The sequence below is a fragment of the Onychomys torridus genome, chromosome 16 (genome assembly GCF_903995425.1).
Source record: "Onychomys torridus chromosome 16, mOncTor1.1, whole genome shotgun sequence".
In the NCBI taxonomy this organism is placed as follows: domain Eukaryota; kingdom Metazoa; phylum Chordata; class Mammalia; order Rodentia; family Cricetidae; genus Onychomys; species Onychomys torridus.
Window position 1 is genome coordinate 9,660,689 of NC_050458.1, and position 20,142 is coordinate 9,680,830.

The 20,142-nt window shown below is 37.4% G+C and overlaps 1 protein-coding gene across 2 annotated transcripts in view; it reads right to left on the bottom strand.

The window, feature by feature from the left end:
- The window catches only part of Angpt1 (angiopoietin 1), a 252,824-nt gene that overhangs the window by 75,059 nt on the left and 157,623 nt on the right, over positions 1-20,142 (bottom strand). Inside the window, exon 4 of one of the 2 annotated variants that reach the window (XM_036209059.1) lies at positions 3,447-3,676. In XM_036209059.1, coding sequence (XP_036064952.1) covers positions 3,447-3,676 — 230 coding nt within the window. Of the gene's footprint in view, positions 1-3,443; positions 3,677-20,142 lie in introns of both variants that reach the window. The other variant, XM_036209058.1, reaches the window with a different exon arrangement.

Sequence of the window (20,142 nt, forward strand, 5' to 3'; positions counted from 1 at the left end):
TATATTTGAGATCATGCCACAAATGACTAAAGTACATTGAACCCAAAGTTAAAATTTTTTTTGTAAGTTGCATAAACCTTATTATTATGACACTGTTTGAACTCTCAATATTTATTTTAGGAAATTTAATGTCCCATTATGGTATATTAATTTTGCAATATTTATATGCATATAAATTTAAAAGTAAAATAATTTCATAAAGTCATCTGATAAACAATAAACCTGTATAATCAATAAATTTTGGTCATAAAATAAAGGTTGAAAATAATTAAATGTGAAATCAAAGTTTATCTAGCAACTTATATTTCATTAAGCATTATAGTATTTATACTTTAAAATTCAAATGTCCAATAACTAAAGACTATGTGTGGCTCAAATGAAAATATAAAGACAAAGAAGAATAATATCTTGATAGAAACCATAGTGAGAGGTACATCTGCTGTGTGCCTCTTAAGTGAACTAAAATGGCCAGAATTCTTAATTGAGATTAAAGGGAATATAAAATAACAAGAACAAAGTCTGCAGCTATCAGAGCCCAAAACTCAGTGGAGAATCACACAGTCTTCTACAAAGTTTTAAGCCTTACAGTTAGGACAAGATTTGTGTTATAGCTGCATCAATTATAAGGAAGAACTGTATTTGAAGTGTTAAAGTGTCAGACAATTCAATCTGTGTTATTATTTCCACTGTTCTGGAGATGTTCTCATCATAAAGCAGACACTGACACCTTTCTCATACCCTGAGTGGATGCTCAGGGTGGCTGGCACCTGTCGTAGTGGCTATCATAACTTCTCAGTAAATGAGCAGAGAGGACATTTGGTTACAGATATTGGAATCAAACTTCAAACCAAGCAGAATTTTTAAAGTCACCCTCTCTGCTTCTAACAGCTTACAGACATGTTTATTAGACCAACACTGGGAGATGAAATTAATTTATGATAAGTAGGCAGACATATGAGCTCTGTGAGAATTCCCAGTGCTGGACATTTCTGAAATCATGCAAAAAAAAAAATACTACCCAACTCCATGTGCTTAAGTCTTGGGATGATAAGAAAAATATGTTTTCAATCTTTCTCCCAACATATTCATCTCAATATGAGAATAGATACGTCTTATATTAATACTTAATTTATAAATACTCATGAGCTCTATTAAAATTCTCTGGCAAAATCCTACCATGCTTTTATTCCAGTGGACTCTAGCTCAGGGTTTGGCAGGCTCTGTCTGATTAGCAGGTTTTTTTCTTCCCCATCACATTACTGAGCACACCCAAATGGAGCTCTCCAGACTCACTGTTTAAAATAAGTTCTTTACAAAATATCTCTGAGGCTTGTTTAGACTATCTAAAGGAGATACAATGTAAGGAAATGGAGTGTAACAGAAATGTGAAATGTCTCTAAAACAAGATCACTTCATGTAAAGTTATCTTGTGTATGCCTATCTAGACATGAAACGGGGCTTTCTTTTTTTTAATGCAGCATCACGAGTCAAGGATCTGCCACATGTGTACATTGCATAGCCACACTGAACCGTGGCGTGAATGGTCACACAAGCCACAGCTCAATGACTACAATCAGTTTCAGATGTAAATGGTGCTCTCGCTCATCTCCATTTACAGTCCCATCTATACTCCAAGGGGCTGATTGAAGAGGAGAACTGCGCAAGATGAACTCAGGCTCCAAACTTTAAAGCTATCTACTAAGCTGCAGGCCAGGGTTCTGCTTAAACTGGGTATGTGCAAAAGGGCATTGCTTCAGGAATGGTTGGATAAGAGTAGGCTGAGATGTTCAAATGGAAAGGAGTTCACTGCATGAGCCTGATGACCTGAATTTGATCTTCAGAAACCACGTAGATGTGGAAGCAGAGAAGCAACTCCATGAAGTTGTCTCTTGACCCACACATGTACACTATGGCACATACATGCTAATATTCATACATACATCTGTAGTTGAAGATCTTCTCTCCAGGTGCCACCAAGCCTCTGTGGTCCCATAACCCACATATAAAATAATCACTCAGACACTTATATTACTTATAAACTGTATGGCCATGGCAGGCTTCTTGTTATCTACTTCTTCTATCTTAAATTAACCCATTTCTATTAGTCTATAACTTGCCACATGGCTCGTGGCTTACCTGTACCTTATTTCTTTCTTGTCATGGCGGCCGCTAGTGGTGCCTTTGGAAAGCTTCTCTCTAGCCCTCACCAAGCCCTGTTAGTCCAACAACCCATTTGTAAAATAAACACACAGACATTTATATTATTTAAACTGCTTGGCCATTAGCTCAGGCCTACCATTGTCTAGCTCTTACTGTTATGTTTAGCCCATTTCTATAAATCTATATTGTGCCACGTGGCTTGTGGCTTACCAGTGTCTTTACATGTTGCTTGTCATGGCGGCAGCTCGAAGTCTCCTCTCCAGCCTTCCACTTCCCATAATTCTCTCCTCCTTGTCCCGCCTACCCCTTCCTGCCTGGCTACTGGCCAATCAGCACTTTATTTTACCCAATCAGAGCAACACATTTGACATACAGAACATCCCACAGCATACATAAGTCCTACACACAATAAAGAAAGAAGAGTAAATGGATGAATAGCTTCTCAGGACATTGACTTGCAGCTGTGAGGTTATATGGCTCCAGATATTCCAGTCATATACAATTTAAGTTTCATTATCACAAAGACATCCCCAAAGTGCATAGATATCACTGTCATATCTCTGCTGCACAGGATCAAGGACAAGGGATCTTAGTGAATACAACCATCATTCCTTACTATAGTAATTATTGAGGACCATCTCTTTCCTCTTTTCTCTACATGTATCACTTCCCTTCCCTCTCTCCTGAAAATGGAAACAATTAAAATTAATTAAGAACCAGGAACCCCCCTGGAAAACCCTTACCCCAGAACTCTGAACTAATTCTGAGTACAGCCTACTTTCTGTTCTATACAAAAGTATCTAACACCATAACGTCAAATATATAGCCATCACAATGGAAGAGATTTTATCAATGCCAAAAATACCAAGAATGGGCCAGGCAGTAATAGTTCACACCTTTAATCCCAGCACTTGAGAGGCAGAGACAGGAAGATCTCTGTGAGTTCAAGGCCAGCCTGGGCTACAAAGTATGTTCCAGGACAGCTAAGACTGTTACACAGAGAAATCTAAATTTAAAAAAAAAAAGAACCAAGAACAAAAGGTAATTCTTATGAAACTATTTTAGAAAGACATTGCAGATACCCAGATTCAAACTTAAAAATAAATATTCTGGACTTGGAGAGCTGTGAAAACTCTCAGCTAACTCTTTGAAATGCTTTTCAGAATGAAGTCCATCAACCGCATTTGTACTGGCAATAGTGCAACAGAGAAGCAGTAGCAAACCTTTCCTTGATTGCATGAAACAAAATATTTACAAAGCCAGAAGAAGGAGGGAATTCTTACCACCTTCTTTAGTGCAAAGGCTGATGAGGTTGTGGACCGTGTCCATGAGTTCCAGTTGTTGCTTCTGAAGAACGCTGTTGTTGTTGGTGGCTCTGCTCAGTTGCTTCTCTAACTCCTGGATGATGAAGGTTTGTCGTGTAACCAAACTTTGAAGGTTTTCCTTCTCCTCCTTCAAGGTGTCCAATTCTTCTTTGTGTTTTCCCTCCATTTCTAAAATTTTATGTTCTAATAAACTACAAGGAAATGAAAATAAGACTTAATTCTTACAGTGCTGGAGAAACAGTACTGCAATACTACATTTTCCATGAGTAAGATTAGAATTTTAAATTACTATACGTGTGTGTGTGTGTGTGTGTGTGTGTGTGTGTGTGTGTGTGTATACGTGTATGTTTGTTCAGGCATACATATTTGCTTACACATGCCATGGTGCATTTGCAAATTTCAGACAATGATTTACAATTGTCAGTCACTTCCTTCCCTATGTGGGTTCTGAGGATTGAACTCAAATTGTCAGGCTTGGCATTAAGGACCCTTACCCACTCCACAGTCTTGCTTGTTCATAAAAGTGTTTTTTAAGGGACAAAAATGTATATAGTGTCAACCATGTGAAAAATACAAATCCAAACTACAGTGAGCTACTATTTCACCTTTGGCAAAATGCCAACCATTAAGCGAAAAGCAACAAAGAACCCCAGTGGCTAAGGGCACTTACTGCTCTTATGGAGAACCCAGGCACTTTTCTCAGCACCCACATAGCAACTTACAATTGTGCTTGTAATTCCTGTTACAGAAGATCGAAATGCCTCTTTTAACCCCCATGGACCCATGCATGCACCTGGCTCATATACACACTCATGCACACATATACACATAAAACTGATTATGAAAAAGAAAACTGCTTCAAATGCTGACTAAGATACAGACAGGGAAACTTATATACAAGTAAGACTCTATAGAGGCAGATTCTTCAGGACCAGATGTAAAATTAAACAATCCTGTATTAAACCTCTAGCTGACTTTGAAGCCAGGCTTCTGGATGAGATCTATGGCAATCACAGGTTCTGAAATCACTATGCAGGCATCTCGGGAAAGGAAGAATCCATTCGGTGAGCACCATAGTCTCACAGAGGAACATGGGAGACTTTGCTCAGAGGGATGCGACCTTAGGAAACTGCTCTCGGCACTCTTCCAATGACACCCTCCTTGAACAGTGTGCATAAAAAGTGACAGATAACGCAGAAGCACTTGGGGATCTGAGCAACTGACTTGAAATAAAACACATTTTACACTTTATAGAGTGTCTAATATACTAGTATTCTTGTGGGGAAAGGCTTACTCAGTTTTCTTAGTTCTGTTTTCAGATGGTTCCAAGCAGTCCTTAGTTTACAAGGTGCTATTCCAATGCAGCACACCCAGAATGGGCACTTAATTTACCTTGGAGAAATATAGAGCTGAATCATTCCTATAAGTCTTCAAAAAGAAGACACTAGGGAGTGCTTTAAATTTAATACTTAAATTATACAATCTAGTGTGTTTGAAGAGTCAAACTTTCCAACTGTTTGCGCTAAAGGGTGAGATGTAACATCTGATCATCTTTGCACAGATGAAGAAGTGTGGCAAGAAATGATCAAGGACCTTCCAGATCTTTGCTAACAAATGTGCTCTCCAACGGAGAATGTAGCCTCGTACACGGTGAAACAATTGCTGGAAAGCTGGGCCCATGTATGAGACCTGCCTAATTCACAGAACTTTTGGGAGTGCGCCAAGATTCACATAGGCAAGTTCCACATTTATAACCAATAAGGGAAGCCACATTTCTCTCCTGAGTTTCCTTCATTTTACTAGATGCCAGTAAGGAAGAATCCTTCACTTCTACTGACCATACAGAGACCTCTATTTGGAAAGTGACTAGGAGAAACCGTGACGGTCATTTATATTTGTTTAAATCCCTGTTCAGAACTGAAAAATTTAGAAAAGGAAGCCAGTGTAAGATGAAAGAAAGGATCTCTTGGGGATGAATATGATGCAGTATCGTTGAGTAGTTTCTTCTGTGCAAATAACTTGCTGCCAGAGAAACTCAGAGCGCAGGGTGGTGGTGGGGGGGGAGAACAGAGACAGGGGTTGGGGAGAAAAGCAGTCAACTATTCTATTGTCCATATTGGTTAAAAATGTCATTCACATACCACCTAACTGAGGAGTTCTCTGCTGTGGGTGGTGGGGGAGCCTTCCTCTCTGCTTGTAGACTTTTGCCTTTTGATCTGAGAATTAACCATAACTGATGCTCCAGCTCATTTTTAGTTGACTTTTTAGTTATGTTTGCTCCTATTTCTGGAGTAGTGATCAGATACATGACTCCCACAATTTAGAGTCATTAACTTATAAGAAAATTGTGTGTCAGCCTCCCATCAGTTATAGTATACCACCAGGAAATCTTTAGCATCAACTGCTAAAATGATGATCATGTATATATAGCTCATGACTTTGAAGCTAAAGAGACATATGATGTTGGATAAAAGTTCTAAATGACATTTGTGTCCCAGAAGTAAAATCAGAACTGCCCTTCCAGGTTTCCTAATTAGCAGGCAATATCAGGTTCTAGTTATAAGTCATATTTATTATTTGCTAAGTACCAATAGTTACGTTGAATATAAGATGGCAGTATTTCTACTTAGATTTTTTTTTAGACAGCAAGCCTCAGAGAAAAATCATAAGCAACAAGAAACTTCTGTTTCCAACATAATATAGTTTTCATACTTTGCATCAACGTTGTTCCACTTCTGCTTCTAACATACTACAAGAACAGGGCATATACTGGGTGTGGTTGCTATTCTACTAGAGATGTTGGTAAAAGACATTGGTGGTTTTTTGTTTTGTTTTGTTTTTTGTTTGTTTGTTTTTTTTGCTTCATTTTTCAGCACAATTTGGAAAGCTATGAGAATGAAAAGTTGATTAAGGAAATCCTTGATCCAAAGAAAACAGTCCTGGATATTGTTCTTTCCTTTGTCAAAGGAATATACATTAGTATATTGGAAAGAACACTAATTTTATTAACTTATTAAATAGGTATTAATCTACCATGACTTCCAGGTATCAAGTGGCATTAAGACAGTCTGTCACCTTGGAAGAGATAGTCATGAAGACACAGAGGCATCCATCATCGGGATGCAAAAAGACAATGGCCAAAGACATCTCAAAGGACTGGGAAACCAGAGCAGCACCCCCCTGCTGTATTACTGGGACCTTACCATATGGGAGAAATAGAGTTTCCCAGAAAGTGTTTCCTACCAGGGTACTGTCACTCCACTCAGGTTTCTCTTAGTAGCCCTCACAGTCCAGTTATTTTCTAGTACTGTTATAATCAGTCTTTTATGTGTGATAATCTTTAGCCTCCTTCAGAATGGCCATTTCTTCCTGACCCTTCCGTCTCCTTTGAAGGTACTCATCCTCTTTTACATCTACTCTTAATGTGTGGTTTCCAAAAGACTTCTCTCTTTGTATCTTCCTATCTATTGGCTGTTTGTGCACTTAGGAAGTCAACCTTTTTCCCCTATTAATTCCAAAATGGCTTGAATTCAAAATTCACTTTCCAAAAAGGTATATACAGTCTGTAGCTATTAACACATTTGTAATATAATATAACATTAGAGTTGTATAACACTTAAGAAAATCCCTATCTCCTTTGATTCTTTTCCTTAAGGATATGTTTTTATTTTTGTTCTATGTGTATGGGTGTTTTGTCTACATATATGTCTGTGTACTATACACATGCAATGTCCATGGAGACCAGAAGAGAGAATCAGATTCTCTAAAAGTGGAGTTATAATTTTTGGCTGCCATGTGGGTGCAGGGAACTGAACCTGTGTAAAAGGTTGTGCAAGAGCAACAACTTAATCATCTCTTCAGTCTCTCTGTTGACTCTTAAGGCATTATATTTTTAAGCCCTAAAATACAGGTAGCAATCTAAGTTTCTTATCTAAAACCTTAAAAAATATATTAACTGCTGGAACCAGGTGACACCAAATATGTTTCAATTGTTTTATGTTCAAAATCTGCACAGATTCCCATTGCTATGAAAATGACCCACATCTGTAGTCATCTCCTTGATGCAGTATAATGCGGCCATATGTGATGGCTTGAAAAGGAAATGCTCCCCCACAGACTTGGGCATATACTTGATCCCCCAGTGTGGGGTACTATTTGGGTAGGTCTGGGAGATGTAACCTTGCTGGAGAAAATATGTCACTGGGGGCAGTTTTTAAGTTTCAATGTCACAAGCCGTACCCGGTTTTCTCTCTCTCTCTAGTTCATGCTTACGTTTCAAGAGGTGAGCCCTGAGTATCATGCCTGCTGCCATACCTGCACTACATCATCATGACCTCTAATGCTCTGGAGCCATGCGCTCATGGTATGTTATTACAGAAATAGAAAAGTAACTGATATAACCTGTTTATACTATTTACATCACACCAATCATCAAGGTATCACCTGAAACATCTCCTTAACATTTGTTCTTCACCCTTTGGTTGGTTTGGGAGCTTGTGAGCCACAGTGTTTGAACTTACCCATTTTCCCCACATATAGGAATAATCTTTGAAAAATCCAAACAGATTTTGTTGTTAAAGATTATTTTATTTTATTTTATTTTATTTTGTGTGTGTGTGTGTGTGTGTTTGCGCGCCCACAGAGGAAGGCCAGAGGCATCAAATCCCTGCTGCAGTTACAGGGAGATGTCAGCTTCCAGACACAAATACTAGGAACTGAACTCAAGTCATTTGAAAAATAATGTGTGTTTTTAATCAGTAAGCCACATTCCCAGTGCCAAGAGTTTCTTAATTATAGCTCTACCTTAAAATGTCTGCCATCAAATTTAATTTTTTTATCCAATACACTGATCATATTCTATCTGATCACTGAAACTTTCTATAGATACTCTACCATTATTCTTAATTAGAAAAGTCCAAAGAGCCTTTCTCCATTTGGCATGGGGAACACTAGATAGGAAAGTTGAGTCTTAGGGCATTAAATCCTAAAAATGGACAGGCAAGTTGTTGATTTCCCTGATGATAACGTTTAACAAGTTTAGCTGAGGTTTAAAGCTCCTAACAAAACACGAGATGCTGACCCCAAACTTCAGTGCATGGGTTTTTGTTTCAGAGTTTATTAAACAGAAAGATAGCTCTACTGTCAAGTTTTTGGAAGATTCAGATTGAATAAACCATTTTTCCCAGGATGCTTCTTTTGAGATTAGTGTTCCATGGAGCAACAGTTTACCAACTGTGCATTCAGTCTATACAAATTGAGCTACAAATTCCAAAACAGAGTTTCTCACAGGATTTTCAGTACTTCCTGTTTCCCATCTTTATGGGAGCACTTTGAGAAGAGACATGCATAGGATTTTGGCACTTAACTTCTAGTTTGAGGCAGAGGTGCACTTTAATGAAGAATAAAATAAACAAAATAATCTAGGTCTTGAACTTCAGTAAAAGCTCGTGAAAGAGTATACATAATTTGAACATTCTGGTTGATTTGCTTGCCCTGAACACACCGTCCTTTTCTACAATATATCTTCTTGGAAATATTTAAAACCATTGGATACATCTTGAAACTTTCACATAAATGCTCTCCCTTTCAAATTGTTTCCCACAATAGAATTCTTAACATAGCAGCCAATGAATGCCTAGTGGTGAGAACTGCCTATGCTGTGTGTAAATATAGCTCTTGACTCAAGGAAGAGATGTTGAAAATATAGAAACCTTCTCATTTTTATCTGTCTGAACTTATTTGCAAATGTTTTAATTACTTCCTTGCCTGTAGTATGCAGTGTGTTGCCATATGGTGCAAATATGGGCATGCAAAGGATGAGCTTTTTCTAGATAAAGTTTATAATTTATTATTAAATTAAATACTAAATTCTCTTTCATAATACAGTCCCATTTATCTGGTAATTCAAATTTTGGGCAGAATTATAAACACTATAAAGTCAACATCAAACAGTAAGCTTTTTAAAGCCTGAGGAAATAACAATAAGCTAAATAAATATATTGTAGAAGCCAGAAATAAGGAAGAAAGAAGACTGATAGATACATTTTGTGACTTAAAAACATGTAACACATATATTTGAAAATAGGTTGAAAAATAAATGTTTAACTAGATAAAATTATATATATATATCTCAGAATGTATATACCACAAAGAATTCATATGAGTTAGTAAAGCAAAGACAAGTGATATAATAAAATCAAAACACTTGGACAATCCAGTCACAGAAGAAATGTAAATAGCTAGCAAGCATGACAAGATAATGCCCTAGTAAGTGTAGCAGGAAGGTTTTAGAAGATTAACACACACACACACACACACACACACACACACACACACACACATGCTGGGAGGATAGAAAATTCAAAATAACTGTTTGCATTTTACAAAATTTTAAATAGTCAATCTGTATCTAACAAGTAACACTTTATCAGTATAGCACTGACTATATGTTGGCATAGTAGCACACCTCTTGTCCCCACAGTGGGAAGGTAAAGCAGGAGCGCTGTGGCAAGTTCAAGTCTATCCTGTGCTACACAGTGAGTTCCTAGCTAGCCTGGACCAGTTAATGAAATTTTGTCTCAAAAGTGTAAAACAAAACAAAACAAAATATAATAAAAAATGAATCAAGCAAAGTGTAAATTATGATGTATTTATGATGTATAAAGTTGAATTGGTATTTATTCTTTAAATTATGAGGTTTGATTGCGTACACTTACACACACATATATTAATGTAAGATATTTGTGACTTAGTTTATGAAATAATAGACATAAGTCTATATTAAAAAAATATATATATATATATAACTGTGTGTTAGAATGTGTTTGTGTAGACATCCTAAAGGTTTATATAGCTGTAGTTAGAGTGTACACTACATAGTCATGATTACATTGATAGTGTACTTATAGAAAGAATAGATTAGTACGCACTATTTTGTATAGCAGTTGGTCCAAAGGATATGCAAGGGAAGGTGATGATGTGGAAATAGCCAAACTTTGGTCTTTAACTGTATATACTCATATATAACTTGTAATCTGCTTTGCTTTTTAAAATTTTTCAATGAATGAATTTCCTAGAAATCTATGATGGATGTTTTAGACACTGTTAAGAAGTTTAAAAGTTGGACTGAATTACTGAGCCTCAGCCTTTAGATTAAGAACCCTGGCTGCTATAAAGTGGGACATTAGGTGTGCATAATTGTGATATGAGCATTGTTTTAATAATGATAAAAATGATGAAAAGTTTTCAGTATTTAATGTAAATCATATGATTTATGGTTTCTACTAAAAGTATTTTTGTTATGTGTATGTTAATTAAGTTAGGTGTGTGTGTGTGTGTGTGTGTGTGTGTGTGTGTGTGTTTGCATGCACATGTGTGCATGCAAGTGTGTATAAAGGGCATTTTGGGAGCTAGAATCACTGGTATGATATTGATCATTATTCATTCAACATTTGAAAAATATTTAGAACTATATATACTATGTGAGGGGAACTGGGCCTGGTAGTACAAAGGTAATACATAAAACGCAGGTTTTATTCTAGAAGATTACTTCCTAATGCTATACACTCATGTACTCATACATAAACACACATGTCATAGGATGGGTCAAATAATGGTAAAAAGACAGGTATTCTGTAGGTTGTAATGAGGAAATGTAGCTCGCTGAGTCAAGAAATGGCTCTTGGAGCCAAAATAGTATATACAGTAAGGTTTCAAGGATGAACAGGAGTTTGCCAACCAAATAGGGAATGTCAGCCATGCTAGACAAATCAAGCATCAAATTAGTATAGAATAGCATCGTGTGGTAAAGAGGGATACATCTAACATAATTAAACACAGCTATGCCTGCCAGGCACTGTACTCTGTGTTTCATGTACCTTCATGTATCATTAATCTTCACATCAACTTCAAACAGTATTATCATCATCATCTCTATGTTAAACATTAGCCAACAAGCCACAGAGAGTCTCCTTAACTAGCCTAGAGTCACACAAATAGCATATGATAGAGCTAGTTACAGCAAGAAAAGAGGAAAATGAAACCCAGTCAGTCTGGTCTCAGAATCCCTGCTGGGAGCTGTAAGTCAATTCCTTCTAAACTAAAAACCAGTAAGAGGAAAAGGCTGCAGAATGATCGTAGTAATGGCCAGGCACTGTGTTCTTCACTAAATTGTGAACTTCTTTTGATCCACTGTACCATATGATGGGAATCTTACAAGGAAAAAGATTGTTATTTAAACAAAAATGATTTTGTCCATGACCTGAGTAGGTCACACTGGCACAAAGCTAAGGATATCAAGGTCACTGCAGTGGGACAGTTGAGAATTGATGAGAGTCCACCAATTGATGGAGCTAGAAAGGACCAGACATGTTTGAAGAAGATTTCAGTGGTGGGAATCATCAAGATCAACAAAAGTTGGCGAGGTGTAGAGGATCCAGGGAAAGGGAAGAATTAAGATGGCTCTTAGATTCCCAATTGGCTCAGAAGTCTCTATTGCTCTCAGTCCCTAAGGCTATTGAAACTAAGAAAAAGAAATATGCATCTGCCATTCAGTTCATTATGTAAGAAACAGGATAAATGTAACTCTCCCTCCAATTCTAGTTACAAGAAATAGGGTACCACATAGACAGTGGGTTTTTCTTCTTCTTCCTTTTTTTTTTTTTTTTTTTTTTTTTTTTTTTGCTGTTGAGGGACAGAAATGAAGGATTTGTGCAGTCTAGGCAAGCACTCTACTATTGAGCATGCTTAGACCTGAGAACTTGACATTTTAAGACCCTTGTCCTCGGTCAATATCATACACAGCTAATATAATTAAATCCAATCAAATATCTAATGCTAGAATTTAGCAATTCTTCATTTTAGTACTTTTTTTTCAGGAAAAGTCAAATTGATTTTTATTTTAGGGACAGGGTTTCATGTAGTCCAGGCTAGCCCAGAGCTCAATATTTTAGCAAAGGAGGACCTTGAACTATTGATCCTCTAGCCTCCACCTCCAATGTTGGCTAATTACAATTTAAGTGTATTACAGACATTTTAGTACTTTTTAAAGGTCTTATCAAATGCAGGATAGCTCCAATTAGAACGCTTTTCAGAGATACTACTAAATCATCAATATTTCCTTAGTAACTTCTTAGTAAGACAAAATTTGTATCTTGCAATTGTGTAAGATTCAACCAATTAAACATAATTACCTTAATGATTTCTTATAACTCCAATTGGGAAATAGATGAGACTTGTCCACAAAGTTCAGTGAATTCCCAGTATAAAATAGTTTATATGCCCTATTCCAACATTAGAAGGACTAAATAATAGTCTACCTTGGTAGGCCAAAATCAACCAGTCTACACTTTTCTTCAATTTTATATTTGTTTGTTTTAAGAACATCACTTGATGACCACTCCAGTTACACCCTAGGCTGCATCACGCTGGAAAGTATTTCTTATAGTAATTAACACAGGAAATCATCATGGAATCAAAAGTGGGTTCTGCTATGTACTAACTCTTTAGTCATGGGCCAATTATTTGAACTCTGTGAGCTTCTGCCTTTTAATTATAATGTGGAAATAATGTATTCTTTAGAAGACTGCTTGGAGAGGTAGTAACAGGGAATGGCGTGCATCCAACACAGTGAGATCAGCTAGAAAGGTGGTGGACTAGTCCCATGTAATTCTAAGCTTTCTTATTGAAGGTTTCCCTTGTCTTCACCTGGCACACTCAATACATTTGCCAAGAAAGCCTGAATGTTGCCGAACTCTGGGAGTCCAGCCGAAGAGAGGGAAGATGGATTATATGAGCAAGAGGGGTCAAGATCATGATGGGGAAATCTATAGAGACAACTGAACCAAGCTTGTGGGAACTCACGAACTTTAGACCCACAGCTGTGGAACCTGCATGGGACCAGACTAGACCCTCTGCACATAGGAGACAATTGTGTATAGGGTCTATTTAAAAGGTCCCTAGCAGTGGGATCAGGATCTATTCCTCATTCATGAACTGGCTTTACCTATGGTGGGGCTCTTTGCTCAGCCTTGATGCAGGCTTGGGGTGGGGGTGGGGGTGGAGGTGAGGGCTTAGTCCTGCCTCAACTGAATATAACCAGGATTTGCTGACTCACCATGGGAGGCCTTACACTTTTGGAGGAAGAGCGAGAGGAAGGATGAGAGAGAGATCTGTGGTTGGTATGTAAAATGAATAAACTTTTTCTTATATTTAAAAAATAGAAAGAAAAGAAAGGGCGAATGCTCCACCTTTGTATAGATGGGTTCCTCCTTTTCCTTCTTTCTAGTATACTCTGTTATGACAGAGAAATTTCTTCTATAATATTCTTCTGCCTACCTGTGTTCTCAATTTGGAAAAAAAATTGAAAATTAAGGGGGATCTGTGGCCTTGACACCTGGCTAGGGGACCCATGCTTCAGAGGCGGGCTCCAAGACAACCACAAATGCAGCTGAAAACAGCAATCATAAAATCACCCAAAATGTCATGAGTTTTATAACACTTTTTTATAACTCGATTTTGTTGTCCTTGAATTTGAACTTTGTAGATGTCAGTCTGGTGTTGCAGTTCAAAAGACTGGACATGCCCAGTGGAGTGATTCCCACTTGGTCAGCTGAATAAAATTTTGATGTATATAAATATATACATCAAAATAAATAAAACATTGATGTATATGTTCCCACACATCTCTTTTTTTTAAACAGGGTTTCTCTGTGTTAACAGCCCTGGTGGTCCTGAAATTCATTTTGTAGACCAAGCTGGCCTTCAATTCGCTGAGATCTGCCTGCTTCTACCTTCTAAGTGCCAGGATTAAAGGTGTGTGCCAGCCCTGTCCCATCTTTTCTTTTTTCTCTATTTTTTCCCCTTAGACAGGGTCTCACTAACTAAGGTTGCTGCCTGGCTGTCCTAGAACTCATTATGTGGACCAGACTGACCTCAAAGTCACAGAGCTCCACCTGCCTCTGCCTCTGCAGTGCTGAGACTAGAGGTGCTTGCCTGAACCCACCTTCTTTTTCATTATTTTTGATCAGAAGAAATGAAGAAATGGGATAATATTAGAAAAATGTGATACAATTTGGCATATAATATCTCCTGCTGCATGATCATAACAACCCCATCACAAGCAAGTCTAATGGATTTCCATTTGCTTGGGTTTTTGATTGTGTATTTTAGACATAGAAATGGGATGCAAAGTCTCTTTCTTCTAAGTAACTTTTTAAAAAACTACCATGTTTTGAAATTAGGGCAGTGTTCAAGCAACAAAAATAAAATTTGCTAAAGAAAGCAGACTAGGAGATTCACAGTCACCTCTGTTAGACTTCTGGGAAAACAAACAGTAAAGCTATCCTATTCCTGCTTTGTTCATTTGGGTATTTAGGGGATGAAAACATGAATCCAGTGAGGCCCAGAATCCACACTCAACCCTGCAAGTGCTGTGCTTCGGTTTTCAGCATGTAAGTCAGCAAGACCTCTCAGCATGTGTATGCAGTATAATCCTAACTATAAAACACGATTTTTTTTTTCTGCCAAAGAGGTAGGAGATACTCTGACTTGGCGGCAAAGGCAGGGAACTTTCTCAAAGCTGCTAAGTCACACACCCAGACACAACTCCTGACATTCCGAGGGGAGGAAGCAGAGCTTAATTTAGATAATCCCCTCTGGAAAGTGCATTGGCTGATTCAAACCAGACCTGGATGACTGGGGCATGTTGTTCTTACATTTCAGAGATGCCTCCTTGTAGAAATAGCTTCTTGTTGTATCTGGGGGATTAAGATTCACGTGAAGAATAGGTAGGTAAGATCAATGAACTATTTAGAAAAATGTAAACATTTGACTTTTTCCTCCTCTCTGCTTACTTAGGAGGACACTGCCTTTGCTGTTTTAGATAGTGCTTGGCAGAATGCCTCTCATTCCCTTGATCATATGAAAATAAACAATAACAATAAATAGAATCAGGAAATACACTATGTATTACGAAAGGATATTTTTGGTTTGTTTGAAGAAAATCACTTTTTAAAAATGGTGCAGACAAGGATACACATAACATAAGAGAGTAGCTGTCTGGCCCACATACCATTGCATGAACTGGACCCTTCAGTTAGGAAGACAGACAGATAGTTGTAAGAATACAGCCATGTTGGGACCTGAGTCTACTAGCAAAGTGCCCTCAAGGACCACTTCTTAGGTAATATCACCCTTGGATGTTCCAGAATGAAAAAGAAACAGGTGTCAAGTTGGGGTATGAGATACATGAAAATTTTCATCTGCATGAATATAGAAATGCATTTCAAATTAAAGTTTGAGAAGAGGTTTCACTCCTCTCAAAAGGCCCATTTGACTAGAAAAAGGGAATTGCTATGACCCTGAAACTCTACCATTAACAGTAAATGACATAAGTTATATGTGGAAGAAAACATGACTTTTCTACAGAAATTGAAATTTGGTTAGAGGGAAACAATCAGATGTGTCAGGAATCTCTGAGAAGCTGCTGCATAAGAAGTTCTTTACACTTGTGCCAGTTTAGAGTTCATGTGTAAAAGCAGCCTGACTCAGCTTCACTGATAAAACATGGGCAGTTTTTCATCAGTTTGCCTGTGGAGTATCATCCCAACCACAAAAGATGCCACCTTGTTCTGACAAAGGCAGGCAACATTCCTGAGGGCCAGCTCCCAGACTTGTCAGCCTAAGCCCCTGTCATATTAATAGCCAGACACAATCTAAAACATCCTTGGGGTAAGCAAAGCTTAGTTTCTATTATTCTCTTCTTCTTACATAAATGTATTTAATATAACAAAATTACCCAATGAGAATACATGAATAGGAAATGATAGTAGGTGCTATATTAAAAATCATGTTGGTACACTTTTCCTAGGGTTAAGCTTTCAACACTCATGTTGCCACATTTATGTTTCCAGTTTCATACTGTGGGACTGAAAACCCAGTCCAATGGGGTAAGTTTGCAAGATTTAGAAGAGAAAAAAATGCAAGAAGCATGATCAAATTTGAATTTCTAACAAAAATGAAAAAAAAAAGTAAAAAAATCATAATGGAATGGCCCAAAATCCAAGGGATATGTATGATATATATATAGCATATCTACCTAGATATAGATATAATATATTTTTAAGGAAGGAGGGGAATAAATAACATTAAATGGAGGGAATAAAGAAGGAAGAAGGGGATATTTGAATACAACTGACAGTTAAGGGCCACAGTTGTCTTTTTAAAGCAACAGACAGTTAAGAGAATCAATTGTTTTTGTAGTTAAGCATACATGTTTTCATGTTTCCTATCGAAACCTATGTCATCCAAGAGTCAATTGACAAGTTACAGAGCATGAGACATTGTGCACATCAAAAGGAGAAGCAGTGAAGAATTTATGCTAGTAACGTGTTGGAAAGCTATTAATCATGGGTGCTAATAAGTCTGCTGAGCGATGGATCAAAGCCATTCTGATGTAGATTTACATAACATGCACTGTAATAAAGATTCATATTGCAGGGATATTTTATTGACATTAAAGTATATCTCTGCGATGTTCACAGCATCACAGAAAAAATAAGGTAACTGAATTCCTCTTGATTGACGTGATAAAATACATCTTACATAGAGGTCTTCACTTTTTCAGTTCCTGGATCATTATCATTTTTATGGTGAAATAGTACAAATATAAACTAACTTGATAATACTGCTTCTAGTAATAATACTATTTCAATATCCTTAGATCCTTATGTCCTTATTGTCAACAATTTTCAAACCAACTTTCATGTACTATACTATTTAATTTTAAGTATTTATTTATTTGTTTGTCTACTTATTTATTTGTACTACAGATCTAACTCAGGTCTCATGCTCACTAGGCTGATTATATGCCACCAGACTATGTCAGAATGTTTTAACTCTGAGGCCGTCCAAAACATTCTGGCATCCTGATGACTCTAACCTATTGCCTAATCAGTGTATCCTAAAAGAGAAGAACACATTCCTTACTTTTACAATGGAAAAAAGAAGTCTGCACATAGCTTACTTTGATAGAAAAGCATCTGATAAAAACTTACCTGAATTTGGGAGTGGAGAAAGTTAGAGTTTTATACTCAATATCTTTCTTTAAAACTACTGGAGTTATTACTCTGGGAACAAAACTGTCAGTTTCAAGGGTCTGGAGTCAGCTTCACAATGCAGAAGCTAACATCAGTTAATGTCTCCAGAGTACTGGTGTATTGAAACCGACTTGCTATTGGACTTTTCCTGTTTGCTCAAAAGCAATCTTATTAACATTTATTTTTTTTTTTTTGTAAATGAAAAAAATCAATTAAAAATAGCTACATAAATAAGTTCAGCCCATAGCATACATTATCAAGGTGAACAGGAGCCTGACAAATGTGCTTGGGGGAAAACACTGGGGAAGAGAATATACTCAGTCCTCTGGTTGAACTTAGAAGGGACGGGAAGTTGCAGACTTCCTGTGGATAGCATCTATTTGTTCCCTCCCTGAATGTTAGTGACTGTCTTAATGCTACAACAGCAACAGCATACCCTCAAAAGCCCTTTGAGGAAGTGTTGAATTGGACTCATGGTGGATGGCACAGGCGGTCGTGACAGGGTCTAGCAGTTGCAGCGGTGAGAGACAGCTGATCACACTGGATCCACAGTCAAGAGTCAGAGGGGGGATGCTGGGATTAGCTGGCTTCCTCCTTTTGATTCAGTCTTGGACCATAGTACATGCAATGGGATGATGCTGCCCACATTCACAGTCATGGGCAGGTCCTTTAAATTTCTCTGGAAAGTTCCTCACAGACAGCCCAGCGGTGTTTTCTCTAGGTGATTCTAATACCATCAAGTTGAGAATGAAAATTAATCATCACCCCCCCCCCCCGACTCCCAGTCTAGGCCTGCTTTTCCTGGCCAGTTCACCCCAGAGTTCTACCTCTTTGCTCTTTGTAACAAGCCCATGACAAGCATCCTTGGCCTGTTAATGGAATGACCTCTGTTTAAGGCAAGGGAACATAAAGTTTTAACTAGCCAAGTAGGTAATGTGTTATTTCTTCATTTTTTTCTTACTTTACATTTTTCTATAATTGATTTTCATTTCCATTTCCCATTTCTGATAGAACTTTTTACCACCCCTTTATTATCTTTATAGTGATAGCATATATATATATAAAGTATGCTCCAAAATAGATGACTCAACTTTGTGAAAAAAATATGTTTGTACATGCTACTGAGCAATATATACAGCCCTCTCTGTAGGTTGGGACTGCTGTTTTAATTTTTCCTGTGTGTATTTTTCTCTATTTTCTAATAAACTTTGAGCCATTTTTATAATACTAAAAACAAATAACTCAGAAAAACAAGGAAACATTTCAATTGCTCTACATATTCAAAATTCCTGGACAGAAATCTTGAAAGGTATTATTATAAGTGGGGCTAACTTCAGCAAGAAAGTTAAGTCATATGGTGGTGACCCTAAATTGATTGTGACTGAAGTAAAGTATACCTGTTACATATATGCACATTTCTGGTTATTGTAGAACTGGTGGTATAAATATTAATTTCCAAGAGGATTTTCAATTTCAGAACATTTCATCAAACAGCCAGTTTAGGGTCAAGTTCTGTCAAGTTTATTTATAGTTAAATAGTTTATCCCATATCACCCTACAAGAATAAATAAATGTAACATTTGGTAATATCAGTCACAGTGCATGAGTGACCCCTTGCAGATACTAAATCAACAGTCAGATTTATTTTATTTGTGCAGGAGTTTAATTGTAATTGTTGACATTGATGGCTGCTTTTTGCTTGAAGTTCAGAAAGCCTTTAGGTTGTAGGTCATGAGAAGTCTTATGTGAGAGGAAAAGAAGAGAAGGACCAGAAAAACAACCTGGATTCCATTTCTAGTTCTGCCATTAGCAAGATATGTGACTCACTTGGTCTGAGCCACTGGTCCTTCTGCAAAGTAGGAAGGCCCACAGTCCTGATGATGGTCCCCTGCCTTGGGAAGAGAGTCTAGACAGCAGAGTCTAGCTGCAGCAGTATCTGACTATTTCCTACCAGGAAAGTAGTCTTTAACTGAACATAAGGTATAAGAGCTGAAATGTCTTCAAGACAACCAAATATTCAGAAGAAAGTACAATGAAATAGAAGACACTTATTCTACAGGAATTGGTGTTTTGCTCAAACTACCTACAATTAATGTTAATGACCTTGAAATGAGCTAGTGTTTCATTGTCCTGACTTTTAAAATCTTAAAGTTGCATTCACTGACCAGATAGACCTCAAACCTCACAAAACACTACCGTATGATGATATCTATAAATCAAATTTATTATGACAAACTAAATGACCTTCAGTGCAAAAGTCCCTTCCTAGTTATTCCATGGGCAAGTCTTTTCTAGAAATATTATAAATCTGCTTCTCTGTAGCAAAGCTGTCAATCTTGTATGTTACAAAGGTCCTACACAGCGTGGGTTAAGAGACAAATGAGTAACAGTTCAAGAGACTCTGCTGTTCTCTTCTCTAGGGTCACAAATTTGATGCTGCTGAAGAAATGTCAACCTATTTTGCCAAAATGTCAAATCATTTTGTGTAGATGGTGTTATTTGAACAATTGCTCATTGCAGCAGCTGAGGACCAAACCACCTCAAGAATTGAAGCAGGACAC